This window comes from Lissotriton vulgaris, chromosome 6 (genome assembly GCF_964263255.1).
Source record: "Lissotriton vulgaris chromosome 6, aLisVul1.2, whole genome shotgun sequence".
Lineage (NCBI taxonomy): Eukaryota > Metazoa > Chordata > Amphibia > Caudata > Salamandridae > Lissotriton > Lissotriton vulgaris.
Window position 1 is genome coordinate 58,997,807 of NC_141694.1, and position 20,703 is coordinate 59,018,509.

The window sequence follows — 20,703 nt, forward strand, 5'->3', positions numbered from 1 at the left end:
GTTACTACAGGCATATTTTTTTTGTATTTCCGGTTGGCAGCCTGTTAACTAGTCAGAACTAGTCTCCTTACAATTCTGATTCGCTGCGGAGTATCCGAAAAACGATTACTTTATGACCATAAACATGGGTTGCCCATGACAGGGTGTGTAGACTAGCTATCTTGCAGCGGCCTTTGGCCAACAGTTTTTAATGACTGCATTATGGAAAAGGAACATTCACCTGCTGATTGGCTTCTGCATACTGCAGAAAGAAAAAAAACATTGTCCACCACTGATCTTGACGATATAGAATATATCCCATCATCAAATTTCAGCTTACAACTGAAAGATGGCCTGAGGTTTTAACAGAAGGTAAGTGCCCAAAAAACAAATCAGGCTATCCATTCTCAATGAGTTGGACCGCCGCAGGTAAACCTACTGTTGTATCAAGCTAGGTCCTTAAACTCACAAAGTACATCTGAGCCAGGACTATCAGAAAACAAACTCCTTTTCTTATTTTTAAAAATAGCGCTCTGATATGACAAGTTACAACTGAGCAGCCCTGGGTGTAATTACTCCTAGGGTCACGTTGGTACTCTATTAAAGTCCTGGGGCAGCTCCTCTATTCGATGTATTGCCAGTCATTTTCTAACTACTTACACTCCTGGTATCCCTTCTTAACTAGGTGATCATCCGGAGGTCTCTCCGCAACTATTAAACTGTTGCTCACTCTCCCTCTGTATCAAACTCCTGAAGTAATTTCTTAACCACATTCCACCCCTACGGTTTCTCTTCTACTGAATTTATCCCAGAGATGTTCACTCTTGAGGACTCAAAACTACTGCATTTTCGCTCAATGCGGTTCCACTACTTTAATCACTACTCGGGTCCCATCTTAACTAGGACACATGGCAGAGATCACTTCTTAACCACACATACTCTAGGGGCCACTTTTCTATTTCATTACACTCCTGAGGTCGCGTGTACGGTTGAATCCACTGTATGTAATATCCTATAGCCAGTGTTTTATTGTTTTACACTCCTGAGGTCCATCTTTTACGGTCTTAAAACTCCAGAGGGCACTCTGCCACTGTATAATTTCACAGAGACACTCCTTCACATAATATTCTCTCAATGTCAGTCCTCAACTGTGCTATACTTTTGAAGTCACTCTTCTAGTGCACCACACTCCTGAGGTATCTGTCTCGCTTGGTCCTCTTTTTCAAACTCTATAGAGTAAAGTCTTCAAAGCTCACTCCAGTGGAAGGATGATGCTTAACTAGCGCCACCTTGGTTTCTCTCCAAGTCAACTTCATTGTTTCGGACAAGGGCTCTAGAGCAAGACACTACAGCAGACATGTGGCACCAAAAACTGAATTGTTGTGTACTAAGGCCGTAGAAAAACCATGAACTACTCCTCACTGTAGGCACACTAGACCTTTACTACAAGCTTACAGAGGCTTCACTGTCACAAGTATCTACATTTCAAGACCAGCTTTAAATATTCTGAGAATTGTAAGTCAGACATAATGTAGGGAAAGGGGCAGGATTAACAATCAACTATAAATCTAGAGACAGGCCAGTATCGTAAAGCATTACCTGCATCAATGCCACATAATGGCTCTAAAGTAACTGCAAGATTAGAACACAAAAGCTAAGATAAAAGTGTTTCCTTTAATTGCCTATCTCATTAAGAAAAATATCAAACCTTACTGAAACATTAAAATATGGTAATTTATTGTAAAAATTAGTTCGGTTTATAAATGTATCCAAAATACACTAATCATATCAGTTAAAGTGCCAAGCACATAGATAGTTTACACATTCCATATGCAGACTTTTGACATTAGTAAACAGAAGCTCTGCACAAAACCTTTGTCCATGAAGCTATACAACTTGTATTGGGTCAGAAAAAGATCTCCATTTTATGTGCAGTACACAGCTATGTGTGGACTTGGCAGTACAAGTAAGCAGCAACAGGTGATAATTTCAAACAGACGATCCGCTCACAGTGCTGACACTATTTAAGCTGCCATGAGACAAAGCTGGGCCTAGCTACCACCATAAAGCCCTTCTTCCCTCCTCCAGAGAGACCCATAGGGGAGCATGGTGTGTTCAGCAAATGTATATTCATAGGCAGTGCATTGGAGACGCCTAGAAGGGTTACAAAGGCATGACTCTGCTCTTCGGAATTCCAGTCACTATCAATGTCACTTTAGATGCTTGATTTATACCACTCGGACTGCATACACATCCATCTAATGGAGCATCATGCTGAAGCACTGGAGGTGGGGTTCATTTGAGGAGGATAGATCCTCGAACATGCGCATCTTACTAAGTAGACTGCACCCATCTTTCTTTAACCGCGAGGCCTAAAAGCTACTTAACACTAATCTGTTCAGTGTTCATGCAGGCCTATTAAACAGATATTCAACAAGCGTGACAAGCGGTCTAATACTGTCAACTAAATAGTACCCGTCTCCATTGCTGTCAAAAGAATAAGGGCCGGATTATGATCTTGGAAATCCCGTCCGCCAAATTACAGTTCCATTATATCCTATGAAATTTGTAATACAGCGGATGGGAAATCCGTCACGTTTGTGACGGAGTATCCCATCCGCCAAACTCCTAATCCGTCTCCGAGACTCCCGCATACAGCGTTTGAAATAGGTTTACACGATCCGCAAACCTGCAGCTTAGTGCGATAAGGAGATGGGATTGACCTACTTGTAACATTACACAACGTCCTGTGACGTTTTTAATTGAGGGTGTACGTCTTAGTAAGAGCACAACATCTAAGTAAAAGCACAGACACGTGTGCTGGTGAGAACCACTGGCATGCAAAGCCCTATGTGGTTTTGTTTAAATTAATAGGTATAAGAGTTCAACTAAACAGCTACATAAAAATCTTGTAACTCTCTGAAGTCAACGCAGCAGAAGGAGGCAAGCAAAGCTGGGATATCTATACACAGTATGCAGTGTCGGTCAATCGCACCGGCAAGTAGAAACGCAGAAAGTGGCCCGCCTTCTAGTGTACTCTCATGAATCTGTAAGCACGGACACTCGTGGAAGGAAAGCACACACTGTTTAACTAATATTAGAGGAGGCACATCTCAGACGCAATGCTTCAGTGCCCAGTACCTTTACTGTTAAACCCATCACTTACACGTCCTAACGCTAACCCACGCCTCCTTAACTTAACATTTATCCCATCACTACTCCTAATATTAACTCTGTATTTCTCCTTCAGGGGATTTCCAGTGAAAACCATGAGCAATGAACAGTCTTCTCACCCATGTGCGGGATCCCGGAACACACATTTCCAAAACATAAAGATTTACATTTTTCTTCCATAAATGCCAATTTGTAAAAAAACAAAAAACGGCTATATTAGCCTATTTTCGCATATCTTCTTTAAAAAAAGATAACTAAAAATAGTCATACATTTATTAAAGTGACAAGAAAAAAAGACTCAGACCTTTTTTTTAAAGCAATTGCAGTGTACCTAATAAGGCTGCAGTCTGAAAAGGTTAAAAAACGGACACTTCTTTAAACAAGCCCAATTCACTAGTATCCCACCATGCCCTTGTCAGTGGCAGTTACTCCAGATCTTTCCCCTGCTCCTTTTTTCAGGATCCTGGAGCGCAAAGTTCGAACCTTTTTTTGGCTTTTTTACTGGGAAAATACCTTTCGAAAAACGTGCATACTTTGCTTCATTCAGTGCCTCTTCAGTAAGAAAGTGTTTTTGTTATTAACTTTTTCTGACAGAAAACATTTTTTTCCCTCATTCATTGCCTGTCCAGTAAGAAAATGTTTAGTTTTTTCCCACTTTTTCTGACTGTTAAACATTTTTTTTCCTCAAAAGTGCCCTCACCTTTTGACTCAGACCATTCCTGTGGCAGAAAGATAGCAAGAATAGACCCTCACTGTTTTTGTATTCTTTGTCTTCCAGACACCCTTCTTCCAAGTGAGTGTGAATTCTGTCGGAAGAGGTCAAGAAGAAGTCTGAGGGACAGTAACAATCTGGCTACGTGGCAAGGATGAATTTGCTCCTTCTACTTTAGCTCAGATTACCATTTTGTTTTTGAAGAACTGAACCCCCTATTTCTCAGGGCTAATCCTATCCCTGATTCAGTAATTGGCTCAGTGGCAAGAAAAAGCCATGCCACTGCACCACTGTCAACATAACCACCACTTAAGGACAGCAAGCGTCTGGATTCAGCAAGTGCGACTGTTCTGCTGGGGAGATGTGACCGGTCTCTAACTCCTTACAAAGATTTGTTGACGAACTTCCAATAGACAGGAAAGAACTTTACTAAGCGATCACCATTTACTCTGAAATGATCTCATTAGATAATCAGTGCTGCCGCAGACTTATCCGATCTGGCTGCACACACACATCGCTACATATGATCATGTAGTGTCCTCGTGGTTATGGCTACTGCTCTATAACCTAAAGTGCTACAACGCGTTCTCAACCTTCCCTTGTCGGGTAACCCCCTGTTGATCCCACAGTGACGAACAGGTGAACAAGATGAAGACAGAAAGGGAGACGTTGAAGACTGTTGGATTAGAGAAGAGGAAGGATTACACAAAAAATCATTATACATATCAAGACCATTGATTTTCTCAAGGGAGGATTTTTTCAGGCAGGTTGGTATTGAATTATGTGTAAATTGGCTACAATCGCAAATTCAGGGCCCTTCCACCAACAGTTATTCTACGTGTTCAAATCACTTGCATCTTGTAGCAAAACAAAATCAAGCACTGGAGAAAATCCCAGATTCCCAGAAAGAATATGAAATGTAATCTCATTACTGTCTGGCTGAAAAAGAAAGATGGAGGGGTTAATTCAGAACCATTCTCTGCCAAAGTTTAGCTAACAAATGGAGTAAAAAGAAAAACAAAAGAGAAATTCAGGATGCTAACCCTCCACCACATCTACCCTCACCTACTTCTATGAGACTGAATGCATTGTGTAGACTTCCAGGATGCCTATTCTCACTTCTAAATTGCGGCGACACATCAGACGTTTTCTAAAGCCATTTGCGATAAAAGGCCCATCAGTTTGGGCTAATGCAGCCCCACGAACTTTCAAAGTGCATGGCAGTGGAGGCAGCACATCTGAGAATGGTAATCTTTGTCAACCACAACCTAGACTAATGGCTTATAAAGGGTCCTCTTAACAATTTAGACTTATTTTAGTCTGATGGTGGACAGTCTTCAGCGCTTAGGTTTACAAGTCAATTATACCAATGTCAATCCTGACTTTAGTTTAATCAATTAGTTTTCTGGGGACTGTGCTGGGCACCCAGAGTATAAAAGTGGAAATACTGTCTTTTCTAGCCAGTTGAAATGTCTGAATCTTCAGAGGCTATAACATCTGACAACCATGCAAGCTCAACAGCCTTGTGCATATTCCTGGTGCCTGCCTTCACATGAGACCTCTATAACAATGCCTCGAGGACTAGTGGTCCCAATTCTTGTAAAACTGGAAAGATATGGTGAATATCACTCCAGCAGCTATCCAATTATTCCCATTGTGGTGTAATCCAGTCGCTCTCCTAAAGGGAGTTCCTTTCCACCATGATGTTCTCAACCAGGTGATACTAAAGCGATTACTCTCTGACAGGTTGGGGTGTGAGCATGGATCATCTCCAGACTCAAGGCCCGTGGTCCCAAAGAGAAATGGCCTACCAAATCTACCCCCTGGAACTCAGAGTTCTTTTAAGTCTTTTCTATTGGCTTTAGGTCCAACTCCATTCTGACAAAGAGACCTCCTCCCAAGAACTTTATGTGGTTCTCTCAAAATTCATGGGTTCTCCTTTGCACTAATTCACACGGCTTTTCTGCAACATATATTATGGAAAACAGCTTTTCTGCTTATGGACCCATCTTGCAGTATTCAGGTTTCAGGCCCTATGGTCCCATTAATCTTACACAGTATTCCACAAGAATAACAAGCATTGGAAATGCAATAGGTCTCGCATCATTAGAGTTAGTGCTTTTAGAATTGTTTATGGGTTTTTTTGTAAATCTTTAGCATTTTTGTTTCCTGTAGCCAATGCAAAAGAATTACAAATAAAAAAAGCCATAAACATTTCTAAAAGCTCTAACTGAAATGGTCTGAGACCTATTTCACTGTGTGAGGGTGAGGGGTTGAGGGTGAGTGAGGGTGGGTGAGGGTGAGTGAGGGTGAGGGGTTGAGGGTGAGTGAGGGTGAGGGGTTGAGGGTGAGTGAGAGTGAAATTTTTAACAACCATATAGCTATTAAAATAAAAAATTTATAGGCGCATGCGTGAAAAGTAACCCACTGATTAACTCGCAAGTTGCCGCCTCTAAGCACGAACGTCGTTCACCTGTTGGGCTACGAGCTTGAAGTAACACCTGTAAGGACAAGCTGTTTCCGTAGGAGTACCAGGAACCGCAGATTGGCCCAACCCCTCGAATTGCCCGAGTCAAAGACTCTCGGGGCCTTGTCCATGATCTGGAGCATATGGGATGACAAGGGCGGTGACTGATTAAAGTAGGAAATGTGAGAATGCATGTGTGGGGGACAGAAATGGGAGATTAGGTAAAGATGAATGCACAGAGAGAAGGGGTGGGGAGGGAAATGCACGGAGAGAAGGGAAATGCACGGAGAGGTGGGGAGAGAAGGGGAATGCACAGAGAGAAGGGGAGGGCGGGTGTGGGAATGCACGGAAAGAAGGGGAGGGCGGGCGGGGGAATGCACAGAGAGGAGAGTAGGGGAGGGCTGGCTTTGTATGCACGGCAAGAAGCGGAGGACGGGCGTTTTATGCACGGCAAGAAGGGCAGGACGGGCGTTGAATGCACGGCAAGAAGGGCAGGACGGGCGTTGAATGCACGGCAAGAAGGGGAGGATGGGCGTTGTATGCACGGCGAAAAGTATGCAATACAAGAAGGGGAAGGCAGGCAGGTATGCACGGCAGGAAGGGGAGGGCAGGGGTCTGTGTACGGGTATGCACGGTGAGAAAGGAAGGGCTGTCACCGGAATTTGGTAAAAGAGTAGGGAAGAGTCAGTGAAAAATGTATTTGTACCTTCAAAGTAATGTGGCGGGTAAATTAAGGCGGCTCCTTTGTGCCCACTCGCCGTCATGGTGAAGCAGGAAGACCCTCGGGAGCGAAGGAGGAAGTTGGGCAGAGCAGCGAATGCTTCGCGATGAAGAAGTGTTGCCGCTTGATTAAGGGAAAGGCTTCGTTTGTGCTCAGAGGGTAGGGGAAGGGCTCATAATGTGAAGCGGGGGAGCAAAAACCTCTTTAAGGAACACGCTGTGCCTTGCAAAACAAAAGAAAGACTACGCTGGCTTACAGAAAGTTTATTCACATAAGCTACTGTTTTAAAAATAGAAATGCCATTGGAAACATGAAACGTGGCGTCCCTGATGAGACCCTAGGAGCAAGAGAGGAAGGAGGATGGGCAGAGCAGTGAATGGCTGCGGGAGGAGGAATGAGGAAAAGTTGCCACCAGTTTAAGGAAAAGGCTGTGATTGTGTGCTCTTAATGCAAAGCGGGAGGGGGGAGGAAAACAACAGCTTCAAGGAACACACCGTGCTGTGTAAAACAAATGAAAGGTGGCGCAACTTCAGAAAGGTTTGTTTACACACGCTATTGTTGAAAAATGTAAATGCCTACACACGCTACTGTTTTTAAAATACGAATGCTGTTGGAAACATGAAGAGCGGCAATGCTGTGTGTGACAAGGCAGTAGGGGGAAGTGCACGGAACAGGCGCCCTCTTAAGCATCTAATATGTCAGGGTTGAGGGGGGGATGTGTGTAACTGTGCCGGCAGTGTAACAAACAGAGCTGCCGACTTATGTCCTGGGAAACCGTGTTCCAGTCTTGACGTGGGCTTTAACAAAAGAAGTCTATGCTAAAAATTAAAATTAAACGTATTATAAGTGCACGGTACTCAGAAGCATCTGATGATTCAAGACGGAGGGAAGAGAGCGAAGGGGAGGGGGGAGGAGAAATGCGACACGGCGGGCAGGGGAGGGGGCGGAGCGGGGAGAGGGAACAGACGGAGGGAAGGCAGATAAGGGGAGGGGGGAGAAGAAATGCGACACGGCGGGCAGGGGAGGGGGCGGAGCGGGGGCCTGGAGTGCGGCTGAGGGAACAAATGTGCACGCGCCTTAAGCTCAATGCGCATGCGCATTGAGCTTAAATTTCTCGTGCACTGCAAGGAATCGCCACGATTCCTTGCAAGTTGGATAAAGAGTGGATAAGCCCCCATAGTCTCGCTTGCTCGATGCGCATGCGCATCGACAGGCGAGACCTAAAAAGGCCATGCAGACGCATGAGAGATTCCTTTCTAAAGTAGTCTTTGACATCCAACATAATCAGTAGGCCTGGGCGGAATTTGCGGAGTTTAATTCCTCGGAAATCTGTGAAGTTGCAAATAAAAAACTAGATTCAGCGGAATTCCAGGAGTGTGCAGAAATAGACACGTTGAACTGTGATTTAGCGCTAGGATCTCGTTCTGCACTGACAAAAACAGTGCGAGTGGCACTATGTGGCGTGCCAGATGGCCCAGCTTCCTGAGATAATTTTGCTGCCGCTCGAGTAGATTTTCTATTCGACTTGCAGCTTTCAGACCGCGAACGGTCGCGACAACTCGCGTTTGAAGAAAACTCACTGGGTGCCCTCCCAGTGGCTGAAAATCATAATAGGGGATGCCAAAAAGTACTCACAAACTTACCGCTTGTGAGACGTGCAAGCGTAAAAACTCCCACGTGGTGATTGGTGGAATTTGGCTGGAACTCTGAGTTACAAGCGTAATGTGGAGCGGCCAAAACTGTGCCAACTCTGCCGGCAGAATATATTGCCCACCCCTACTAATCAGGCCATCTAATTTTTTCTCCACTCCCGCAAAAATGTCTCTGCAGTCATCAGATGTTGAACGAGGACTAGAATTTTATATAGACAAAACAAAAAAAAGGGAAATGAAAATGGTAGCTTCTGAGTAGTGGACCTGTTTGTACAGGTTTATCCACTTCTAAATTATCTGGTTCCAGAGGGACTGCTTTCTATTTTACCAGAAAGCCAACAAGTCTTTGCCTGCGCACCTAAGGCTACTTTTACAAGACGCAAAGCAGCAACTACTGCTTTGTTGAGGATCATTCTTTTACTGGAAATGCTGTTATGCAGCCACCTGGAAGTCGGTCCATGCCTTCACAAGACGCAACTGTCAGAAATTCAGCACTGGAGCAGACACATAAAAGGGTCAAGCCTCCCTTAGAAATCGGTTTGTGTAGACTGAAGCATTTTTTGGCTCTTCTCTACCACCACTCTTTAAAGGCTGAGCTTGTTATTCTATTCAATAATTGTGATTATCAATGGCAGTCTACTAAAGGAGAACGAAAAGTTACTTACTTGTTAACCTAATTCTCCTTTGGGGGAATCTCCACTGAAATCATATATAGCCCTCCTTTTCAGGCACAAGAGTAGACATTGAAGGCCTGCGTGGCAGGAGCACAGGTCTCCCTTCAAAAGAAATGGAGCAACTGCCCATGGAGAGTATTATGGGATACTACTGGAGTGTGCTTACTTCAAGAGGTACTGTCAGTTTCAAGCTTCTTCGGGCTGCTTCCTAAGTATCTACAGTACTCTGCTTTTTTTATTTCTCCTTTAAAAAAATATTGGTGAAATGTTTTTTCTTCTTGTCACTTTTATCAACCTAGTGACTATTTTGTTATAAAACAGCTAAAATTGGCCAATATAGCTTGCATTATGCTATAAAATCCCGTCTTATTTCATTTTTTCTTTTTTACAAATAGGCCGTTTTGGAAGCATAGATATTTATATTTTTTTAATGTGTGCTCCAAGACCCTGCACATGGGACTGTTCAGTGCTTAGGATTGCAGGGGTGATTCTACTGACGCCAAACTAAGGTTACAGTAAGTAACTTTTCCCTCACCTTAGACACATGCCTAGCCATAACAATATTCATAACCCTAACCAAAAACAACTTTTCAATCAAGAAGTTCTATACGTCCTTACTTTGTGCTTGCAAACTATCTGAAACAAATTACTGCTCAATTGTGGTAAGTGTATCTTGAACACTGGCTCTACATTTCTGCAGAAATGTGAATAAGTCTTAGTAGCATGCCAGTACGTGAATAGTGACCGTTCGCATTTGAAATGAATGCACCTGGTTAACTTTGTGTTCTACTTTTGAATAGTATTACTTCAGTTTTTTAATCACTTTTTTTATTTTTTTTTACTTCTTCAGCACTTGTTTTCCCCTTTTTCTTTCCCACATTTAAAAAAATGTTTAATTTTTTTTGTGGTAACTCACGGAACCATGGTATCCCCCAGTTTCTTTTTTTTTAGGTCTTGGCCGAGACAGCACATGTGCTGTTGCTTGCAAGATTTTGTTACTTACGGGGAGATTTAGAAGTAACCCACTGCTACTATTGGTTGACTTAATTGCCACTCATTTGCTTGCTTTCCATACCTTGGTGCATGTGGCATTCAGTTACACTTCTTGTGTTTGTCCCTCCCCTGGAGCGTGGCCAAAGTATGTGTTCTTCCACTACTCCCTTAGTTGGGTGCCACTTTTTTTTCCTTTTTTTTACGCATTCAATTAGAGTGCATGTCTTTTTCCAGCAGACTCCATCCTGTACTCTTCCACTGTATTGCTTTGGGCCACCACCCCTCAGCCCTCCAACTTGCTTTGCCCTCTGTGTTACTTTGTATGCCTTCAATCTGTTTTGGTTCACCCCCACTCTACAAGTTGCATCATTCTCTATGTTACCTCGCCTCCAACCCCCACCTGCCGTGTTCTGTGACCCCTCCACAAGCCCTGTGTTGCATCATGGATGCTGTGCAGCATTGATAAAACCATTGGCAAAACCAATAGATCCCAAAGACGGGACGCCACTGGCTTTTGCAAAACGTTTTTACTTTTTCACTCTGTTCCCCGTTTCCTTTGAGATTTTTCTGTCATTTGTCCCTCCATTTTTTGCTTGCAAGGGTTGCTGTCCTCCTTATCCATATTCCCCCCCCCCCCCCCCCCGATCCTTTCATATGCTATTTTGGATTCTTTTTGAGAAATAAAACTGTAGAAGTAATAGATTAGGAAGTATAAGAAATTGAAGTGTTGAGGCAATACCAAAAATATGCCAGTTGCAGCACTCCGGATTTGGCAGTGTGTGGGGTGTCATGATCATAGTGGTCGACTCACGTACAGGACTCCTTTAAGCCATAACTAAATAAAAGGATATTTCCGTTTGACACATATAACAAACTGCCTATATTTAAACCCCCTAGAGGGTGTCCTTCGAGCATTGCAGCGCCGGCTCGACCAGGAGCAAAGGCCCTATGATGAAGGATGACACTCGTTAGAGTGTGAGGGCTCTACTTCAAAGAAGGAACCCCTCCCTCTGGTTCTACGAACAACCTGATCTGTTGACTTAGATATTTTATCCCCCTTTTCCCCACTCCCAAGGGAACTGCATACCAATCAAGTTACCAGTATCTGTTTGGAGCATGAATGCTGGATCTTAATGCGCTCTCGGTTCCCCTTTTGCTGTAATAGATTTTTAATATAACCACTGATGTTATATTTGGGCTATATTTAGACTTATTAAGCTTCAGCTATACACTGTTTTCTATCATATTGATTGATGCGTAAACATGCCGAAATTGTTTTAAAGGTACTAAGACCTCTGTAGCTTGAAACCCACCGGCAGTACAAAGAGGCAGTCCCCACCAAGCCGTGCCAGATGGTGTTATTTACAGCAGCACTTGAGTTTATAAAAGTGTATAGGAGTTTTGACTGATATCTCCAAAAATAGAATATATTTTATTACAGTAACATCAGCAGTACATGTTAAGATCCACATGATAAAAGTTATTTTTTTTAATATATCAAATACAAAATTGCTTTGACGATAGAAATACCTACAAATGCGCTCACTTTGCCACTGGGGTGAGTGATGTGTACGATCTTCAACTGAACTGGCCGCAGGTAACAATAATGAAGGTATAGTGGCCTCATGTACGATACCTCCACCAAGTAAGGCAGAACCAGAAAACTGCCAACTCCTATGTATAGTAAGAGCTAAAAATAGATTAAAAAAAAATATTGTGTGCCACTCCTAAAACGACATCAAAGAACACTCCGAGCTACTGCACGCCCTTAGACACTGAAAAGTCTCAGGCACTGCACCCTCGGAACCAGGGAGCACTCCTGGCCAGGGTCTCTACCACAGAGCCTTCAAGGCGCTGCTTCCATCACACCAAAGTAAAGGCTGCGAATGGGCGAGCCATGACACGACCAACCCCAACACCAGGCCCGGACTGGCCGTTAAGGGCACCGGGCAATTCCCCGGTGGGCCGCATGGTTGGGGGTCGGTTTTGGGCCCCTGGGGCCGTTTTTGTTACAGGGCCGTTATGCTGCAAAAACGGCCCTGTAACAAAAACGGCCGAAAACCGGCTCTGTCACAGAGCGCGGTCGCACCTGTCCCCCCTCCCCTCTCCTCCCAGAGGGGGGAGGGGGGCCGGCCGAGCACTTTGCCAGGGCCGGTTCTGGTTCCCAGTCCAGCCCTGCCCAACACATACCAATAGGAGAAGAAATTATGCTGCTTCTCATCTCCCCATAACTCTTCCAACGTCAGAGCAGCTCTCTCGTCATTTTTCCCTGGTTCCCTTTCTTACATCCAATCAATCAATCATTTATTCATTTATTTATTATTGCAATTTGTAGAGCGCGAACAAATGCCAAGGGCGTCTCGGTGCTATGGATGAGGCAGAATGATGGGGGAGGAGAAAGGAAGTTATTGGTTAAAGAGCCAAGTCTTTATTTTTCTTCTGAAAGTGGTTAGAGTGGGGGCAGACCTGACATCAGGTTCAAGAGAGTTCCAGTGTTTAGCCGTTGATACATGGAAGCTGCGGTCGCCCCAGGCAACAGTTCTTGTGCGTGGAACTGTCATGATAGACGTGTTCATAGAGCGGAGTAGTTGATTGGGGACATGAAATGTGAAAGGGTTCAAAAGGAATCGCGGGCCCTGTTTGTGAGAGGCTTTGTAGGCGATACTAAGAGCTTTGAACTTTATTCTATTTTTGACTGCTAACCAGTGATAATGTTTGATGGTATGGGAAATTGGTTGGAATTTAGGGGTACCTGAAAGCAATCTGGCCGCAGCATTTTGTATGGACTGTAACCTTTTAATGATCTTACTTTGGGCATTAGCCAGGAGTCTATTACAGAAATCCACTGAGGACATAACAAATGATGCGACCAAGGTTTTACCAGAGTTAGGGGGGAGGAAAGGGAGAATCTTTTTTATGGCTTTGAGTTTGAAGAAGGATGATGAGACAATGTAATTAACATGTGCAGTATAGGAGAGTTTGTCATCGAGGAGTATTCCTAGGTTTTTGACCTTGGTTGCTGGAATCGGTGGAGGACCTAGGTCAGTGGGCCACCATGCTTCTGGCCAGGTAGGAGTGATTTTACCGAATGTCATGACCTCGGTTTTGTTAGAATTTAATTTGAGGCAGTTTGCTGACATCCAATTGCTGATGGCCAGCATGCCCTGCTGAAAATTGGCCGCTATTTTGTCTCCGTTCTCTTTAATAGTGAGGACCAATTGGGTATCATCCGCGTAGGATGTTAGGCTCATCCCCCAGTCTTTAATGACCCTTGCCAAGTCAGTGACATAGATGTTAAATAGAGTTCGACTGAGGGATGAGCCTTGAGGGACGCTACAGGGTAGGACCAGATTTTCAGATTGAAAAGTTCCTAACTGGACCGTCTGAGTGCGGTGGGCCAAGAAAGATGGCAAAAGATCTTTGGCCATGGCTTGGATGCCAATGGCATTGACACGGTCAATCAAGATGTTATGATCGACCGTGTCAAAAGCCGCAGTGAGATCCAGTAGGATGAGTACTGCCGCTCCTCCTTGATCAGGGGATTGTAAGCGAGGGTCTCAAGTCGCTGTGGGATGGGGAGAGCCATGCCTTGAGCGTCTTCCTGAAGATGTTCAATGAAGGGGTGCATCTGATGTCGATCGGGAGCTTCAACCTGAAGTCCTGCTCCTCGTTATTGATGGGTTTTTATTCATCGGCTGTTTGTTGCCCCCTTCTTACTCTGCTGCTCTCCGCAGCTAGGTGCCCTTCTATCGCTCCCATTGGCATGGCCACTCTCACTGCGGATGTGCACCTGTACACCTGCCTGACCCATCTAGAATGTTCCCAGTACTTGCGCGTGCCCAGTCACATTCGGGGACTTGTGCGCAAGAGGGCGTAAAACAAGGGGCCAGCTACCGACAGAGTGTACATGTCAGCTACCGTCTGTGTCATGACGGAGATCACAGACCACAGTTGTATATAATATATACACTGCAGATATATGCATACTCATTCACAACCCCCACAGCACGTTTCTTAGATAGAAGTCATTTGGATAGGAGAGCCACTGAAATTGTTAGTTTGGGCAGACAGAATTGTACTTCATCTAATTACCAATTTAGGAAAATATTTCAGTCTGTGGATTTCAGCTTGCCTGTTCCTTCAAGTCCTACTACGGAATCTGTCACAGTGTTAATCCCATAAGAGCATACAGATAAATTACCAACCACACTGATTAATATACATATACTGCAGTAAACCAATGGACTACGATTAACGTAAATCCAGAACAAAACAAAATGTGCTTTTCATCACTGAATCTTGGCTGATTTATGCCTGCGCCCCTCGGTTTTCTCGATAGACTACTGCAAGAAACCAAAGGGACTTATTTAATCTTTGGTAGGCTTTACTCTGTGCCACCCGGTCAGTGGGGTTTATACTCCTCTTCCCTGGCAGACAACAGGCAGCCAGGCAGCCCAATCTAGTAGCTCTCCACCTCACCTCAGTACCCATGGTAAATAAGTAAATTAAAATTGTTCCCCTGCATTGCAGTGCATGAGCATGTCACAATGCAAATGTCATGACTTGCCGTTGTGCATGGGTCACGACACATGCATTGTAAGCCAACTTGAAGTGCATTTCCTTCAATGGAAAAGCAGCTGAAAGTTTGCCAGCCACGTGCACGCAGGTGTCTCGATGCACATGCACGCAGGTGTCTCGATGCACATGCACGCAGGTGTCTCGATTCACATGCACGCAGGTGTCTCGATGCACATGCACGCAGGTGTCTCGATGCACATGCACGCAGGTGTCTCGATGCATGTGTGTGATTTGAAAAAAGCATCAGCAAAGCCAATAGATTGGATTTTTAAAACCTAGACTGATTGGCCTCGTCAACGCTTATTTCTAAATGTCTCTGTCAAAAGTTACCAGCTACAATTACAAATGTCACACACTTTCACAAACACTACTTCCCACTGTAAACAATTCTCACTGTTAAAAAGCACGCCTACTGCTGCAAACCCTAACAATCATGATAACCTATTATAGTAGCACTAACCCACAATCTAACTGTAACAATATTGCCAAGCAACATCACAAACCTCATCTGCCAGCACAGTACCACATGCAAACCAAACACCGATTATCAACCCTCACATAACCTAAAAAGAGCTGTGTAATCTCCTTTGATGTGATGTTAGTGCATTCAGGGACAGATAAGCAAATCATGAAGTCGTTCACTATTTCGTGCAATCGGCTCAGTGAAAATTGTAAATATTGTTTGCTGTCCTGTTTTGGGAGCTGCATATGTCTAAAGTAAATAAGATGTAGGTAGATAAGTTTTAATGGTCCATGGGTTTTGTCAGGACAAGGGAATAAGTATGTTTCACAGGCCCTTCGATTAGAAAGAATTTTGGGGGTACAAGCTGAGCCCACCCTTTCCTATTGTTCACCTAGTACTGAACTTTAGCAGCTTCTGTTGTGAAACAGTCATTAAAAAACAGGTCTAGTAAAAAGTTGGAGTCACTTACTTTTCTTGTATAGGCCTTACTTCGTTCTTTGGTCTGCAAGGAGAGGGACGACAGTGGGATTAGAGAATACGCGAGGCTTCAACAGATGTCTCACCACCCACTGATTACCACTTATACAACAACCTTCCATCACCATTAACTGCATGGTAACTGTGCCCTCACTATGATGCTCACTGGACTGGTCTACTCTTGGGTTTCTCTGTCCTCCCTATTTTAATCCTTTAGCTTCAAACATGCCCATCTCCTACTCATTACTCTACTAGCTGCAAGAAGGTGCTTGAGCCCACACCCGTAGAGGGTTCCTAAAAGTCGGTCCTGGACGGGCGGAGCCATGCCAGATTTTTTGCATATCCCCATTTAGATAAATGTAGTTACCTTAACCCCTTCCACACTCATGACGAGCTGGGCTCGTCATGGTGTAGCCTCCTCGCACACTGATGACGAGCCCAGCTCGTCATGAAATCATGTAAATCTGAAAAGTTCAGCACCGGGGGGGAATTGGTGCAGCGGCGATGGTGTTAAAAATCTGGCATATATCCGACCCTCCAAGACCGACTTTGGAGAACCCAGCTCTAGAACGATGAATAATGGGCGAGTCCTGTCCCGGTAAGGTCAGCGGAAGTAACACAGGAAGTTCCTCTAACCAGAACGAATGACACCATTGTCTTGCAAGAGTGGTTGGGACAAAGCCAGAAACAATATTCAGAATGGTAGTAAAAGTGCTATGCAGAGACAAAGCTGGGAGAAAGAAATAAAAAAGTTGTTCATGGTGTTAAAACGGGCGAAGAGTTAGGCAAAGTAGATTGACTAGGTGGTCTATATTCCTCCACAGAATTTCTCTAGGTGCTTTCTCCAGTCTGTCTGTCAGCTCCCTCCTTGTAAACTCTGTTTCACAATTCTTTATTGGAAGATAAAAACAAAGCTGTGTATAGGGTAAGAAGACCTCATCACCCCCATTCAGTCCAAGAGGTGAAGTGGGCGTGGACTACTCACCTGCATTCACAGTGTTTGTGCTGCCGGAAGCTCATATCGACCACCAGCTCACGTTGATGTGGCTTGAGCCTCATTATCTGAAAGGGAAGAAAACACGCACACCCGCTGTAAATAGGAGCATATGCAGGTACATATGGTTAATATCTTAAGCATAGATTGCACAACAGATTCAACCAACAGCCAACTGCTCCGTACCCAGCCATGTTAAGCATGGCCTACCTCCTACAGCTCTCGGAGTACGCCCAGTGTTTTAAATCTAGCTCTTTCTGTGTAACTAGCTTTCCGTTTGTGACCCAAAGATCTACACACAAATAGGACCTTTTTAGTGTTGTAAGGTGACACGGATAATTATATCTGCACAGAACTAAAGTATCTTTTTGTCTCACAAAATTTATTTTGATTATATTAAAAACATGTAAATTCGTTTGTTACATAGCATTTTCTAAAGAACATTACATCAATCAAAGTTTATCTAATGCATACAGTTTAAGTAATTCTACTACAATTAAAAACAGTGCAAAATACTATTCACATATGAAGAAATTTTAACAAAACATTATAACATAAAAACAGAAAAAAGTCCTTTGTCGACGCGTTTCTGTGCCTTAAACAGTTCCAACACCTTCTTCAGGACAGACTTTTAATTAAAAAACAAATGTCTTCAATTTGCTAATGTGTTATTGCGGATCTTTATATCTTATGAGATTCCACACACTAGAGGACGGGATATCTCTGGATCCTCTGTGTAATATATGTTCCTTTCTTATTCAGTTTCTTTTGAACTGGAAGAATAATAACATTTGTGTCTTTTTTCTAAAATTGCGGCTTTAAATGGGTCACAAACTGAAAGCTAGTTACACAGAAAGGAATTCCCTCTTTTTTGTTTGCTTTACACCCAGTCCTTTCTGGTACTCTGGGAAACTCTCTTTTGAAAGTTAAATCTAGCTCTGCCAATATATGTGTTTTAATTCTACCCTTAAGTGGTATATTTAACCCCTTCGCTGCTGGGGTTAATCCCCTGCTGTGCTGGGGGGGAGGGGGCGCGCACAGCGCCCGCATGCTCATAACGAGCTGAGCTCGTCATTAGCTACAGTGCTCCTGTGCTCATGACGAGCTCAGCTCGTCACAGGTGCATTAGCTCCGTGGAACGTTTAGCACAGCGGGGGAATTATCCCTGCGTGTGAGAGTTCCACTGGCCATGACGAGCTGAGCTCGTCATGAGCACCGGAGCGCCGTGGCTCAGGACGAGCTCAGCTCGTCATGAGCATTGAAGAGGTTAAAGATTCAATGCTAGTACTTATTGACTTAATTTTGGACCTAGGTTGCATATTTAATGATTTAGTTAGCAGGAGAGGGCCACTGAAGAGAGGGGGGGGGGGGGGCTGGCCTGCCCGATGGCATAGTGAAAAATGATGCAGGCCCCTAAAGAATCTGGCACACTGCCTGAGACTCCTATCTCTCACAGATCTCATGGGCCAAAGGCCGAGTGGGACTCCCTGAAGATTGAGGATCTACCATAAACCTTCGAAAGCGCTCACCAGTCTCCATTAAATCTGCATTCCCAATCGCCAATTGGTAGAAGAAGCTCCCATTAAATAATTGCTGCTTTTTTTGTTTGGGATGAAAAGGTTTATTTTTTATTTTTTTTTAAGAAAAAAAAGTTATTTGGGACATTAAGAACTTTACAACTAATTATCACGTTTTTAAGCAACAAGTGGGTAAGAGGTGGAATCAGGGAGATTCCCCTTTGGTAAATCGGTGAAAAGTTAAGGGTAGAGGGAACGGGGCCACTGCACAGGGCCCTGGTGCTAGGGGAAGCACAATAATGCAAACAAAGGGGGCACGGTCTAGCGATACATGAGAAGACAAATTAAAAGTGTGCTTTTTCCATGTCACTGCCAGTCCTATGTTGACAGCGGCCTGTGCGGAAGTGCACGGGCAAAGCAGGATGCACAGTTGTGGCGCAGATCCAATCGTATTCCGAATGGTCACTAGATTTAGCGCGCCAGTCTTCGGTTCCCCACTCTGGACTGTTACTGGGAGGGTTCGCTGGGTAATGTGGGCGGCTGTCACTCACCTGCATGGTCACGTTGTATTCGTCCAGCGCCACGCACTCCAGGCCCTCGTCCGTGCAGCAGCCCGCGCACCTCATGAGCGGCACGCAGGACGGCTTGAAGATGTACTCTACTTCCTCGGGGTACTCCTGGTAGATGTCCACCAGCACCTCCCGCACCTGGCAGTAGCTTCGTTGGTACACGTCGAGGAACTTTATAACTGCAGGAGAGAAGAGACAGGCTTGAAAAGGGCATGCTTCGCACATCTGTACTACATACAATTGGTTATGGGGTCCTGTCAACATGGGATGAGGTGCAAAAATAGTATGTCATTTACTGAAAAAGATTCCCCACAATTTAAAGACAATTTTGGCAGCATAAGCTAGAAGTGGCTAGCGTTAGATGAAAAGCGGCTTTCCTAGTTTCTGAGGGAAGAACATATATTTGCATTTCTGACTTTTGCTCCAGCAGCAGTACACTTGCAAGCCCTATACATGCCAATAGACCCGATGCTGGCCGATACAAACGTTCATTGTAATTGCATTTATATCGTGCCAGCTACCCCAGACAAGGTGTGAAAGCACTTTTCGGCGAGTAGCATGCTACTTTGGAACCCAGAAAGGATTAGTGGTGAATTAGTGTAGGTAAATATGAAATTCATTTGAGCGGTGTAAATGGGAGTCATTTATTTGTGTTGAAAAGTATAGTGGAGGGATAGAAGAGGGAGGGGCCTGCATTTATATAGCACTTGGTACCCCTTATGAGGCATCAAAACGCCTAATGGGAGAAATACATTCTCTCGATTTTTTTTTTTAATCTCCCACTTTCCTTTTCCAAAATGTTGGCATGTATGCCACTTGTGTGCTAAGGGAGCTCAGGACGGAAAGTATTCTGTGAGGCAACGACTCAGTTAAAGTAGCTGCGCCTCTGGCCCAGAGACAACTGGCATGCACATTCTCCCTTTTGGGCTTCTTGGTTTCTTTATTGCACCTTCTATGTGCTCATCCTTCACTCTAGAACTGGCCGCACCACCGGGATTGCCTCATTTTTTCACCTAGGACCTCCAGAGTGTGGCAGAGTGTCTTCTAGAACTTCGACCAGAGTGGACTGATGACTTATAGATGGGCAGCTGGAAGTGGGAGATCCAGAGGTGGGGTTGCTGAGAAGTGGAGACTGGGTTTAACAGGTTAGAACAGACGCTTGCAGAGGTAGATGGCGAGTTAACCAAGGTAAAGCAGGATTTTACAGAGGTGGAGAATGGATCGACAAACTACATTTACAGATGGTGAACAATAGCTTACAGAGGTGGGGTGGGGTTTATAGCGGTATGGTTGCGGATCACAGAGTTGGGATGGTAGCTGGCAGAGGCGAACCACTGGTTGACAGAGTTGAAGAGGTTCTCGTACTCTAGCTACAAGGAGAGCGACGTTTGGTCCGAGACCGTCAGACTCAAGAGCTCAATATTTGGGGACAAAATAGGATCCCTCAGATGCATGAACTGCCTTATTGACGCTGCGCAAGATACTGAATCGCTTTGTGGGGTGGAAGTATCACCACAAAAGAAGGGTCTTTATCATTTATCAAAGAGGACACAGCCTTGAGAAAGTCGTGGGGCAGTTTCCCTTTGTAAGTGACAAAACACGTGTTGGCGGTCTGAAGCAAGGCCAAAAGAATAAAGAAAGAAAATAAGAATTGAAATAACTAGTGTATAATTTGTGCTTACATTTTGCGCTTAACAAATTGTTGATACACCTATGAAATGTGCTTAGGATTT

General features: G+C 44.3%; 1 protein-coding gene across 3 annotated transcripts in view; it reads right to left on the bottom strand.

Annotated features, from left to right (window-relative positions):
- The window catches only part of VEGFA (vascular endothelial growth factor A), an 84,629-nt gene that overhangs the window by 12,978 nt on the left and 50,948 nt on the right, over nucleotides 1-20,703 (bottom strand). For all 3 annotated transcript variants that reach the window (XM_086925919.1, XM_086925917.1, XM_086925916.1), the window contains exons 3-5: nucleotides 18,953-19,149; nucleotides 16,876-16,952; nucleotides 15,883-15,915 (exon numbers count right to left, since the gene is read on the bottom strand). In XM_086925919.1, coding sequence (XP_086782045.1) covers nucleotides 15,883-15,915; nucleotides 16,876-16,952; nucleotides 18,953-19,149 — 307 coding nt within the window. The remainder of the gene's footprint in view (nucleotides 1-15,882; nucleotides 15,916-16,875; nucleotides 16,953-18,952; nucleotides 19,150-20,703) is intronic.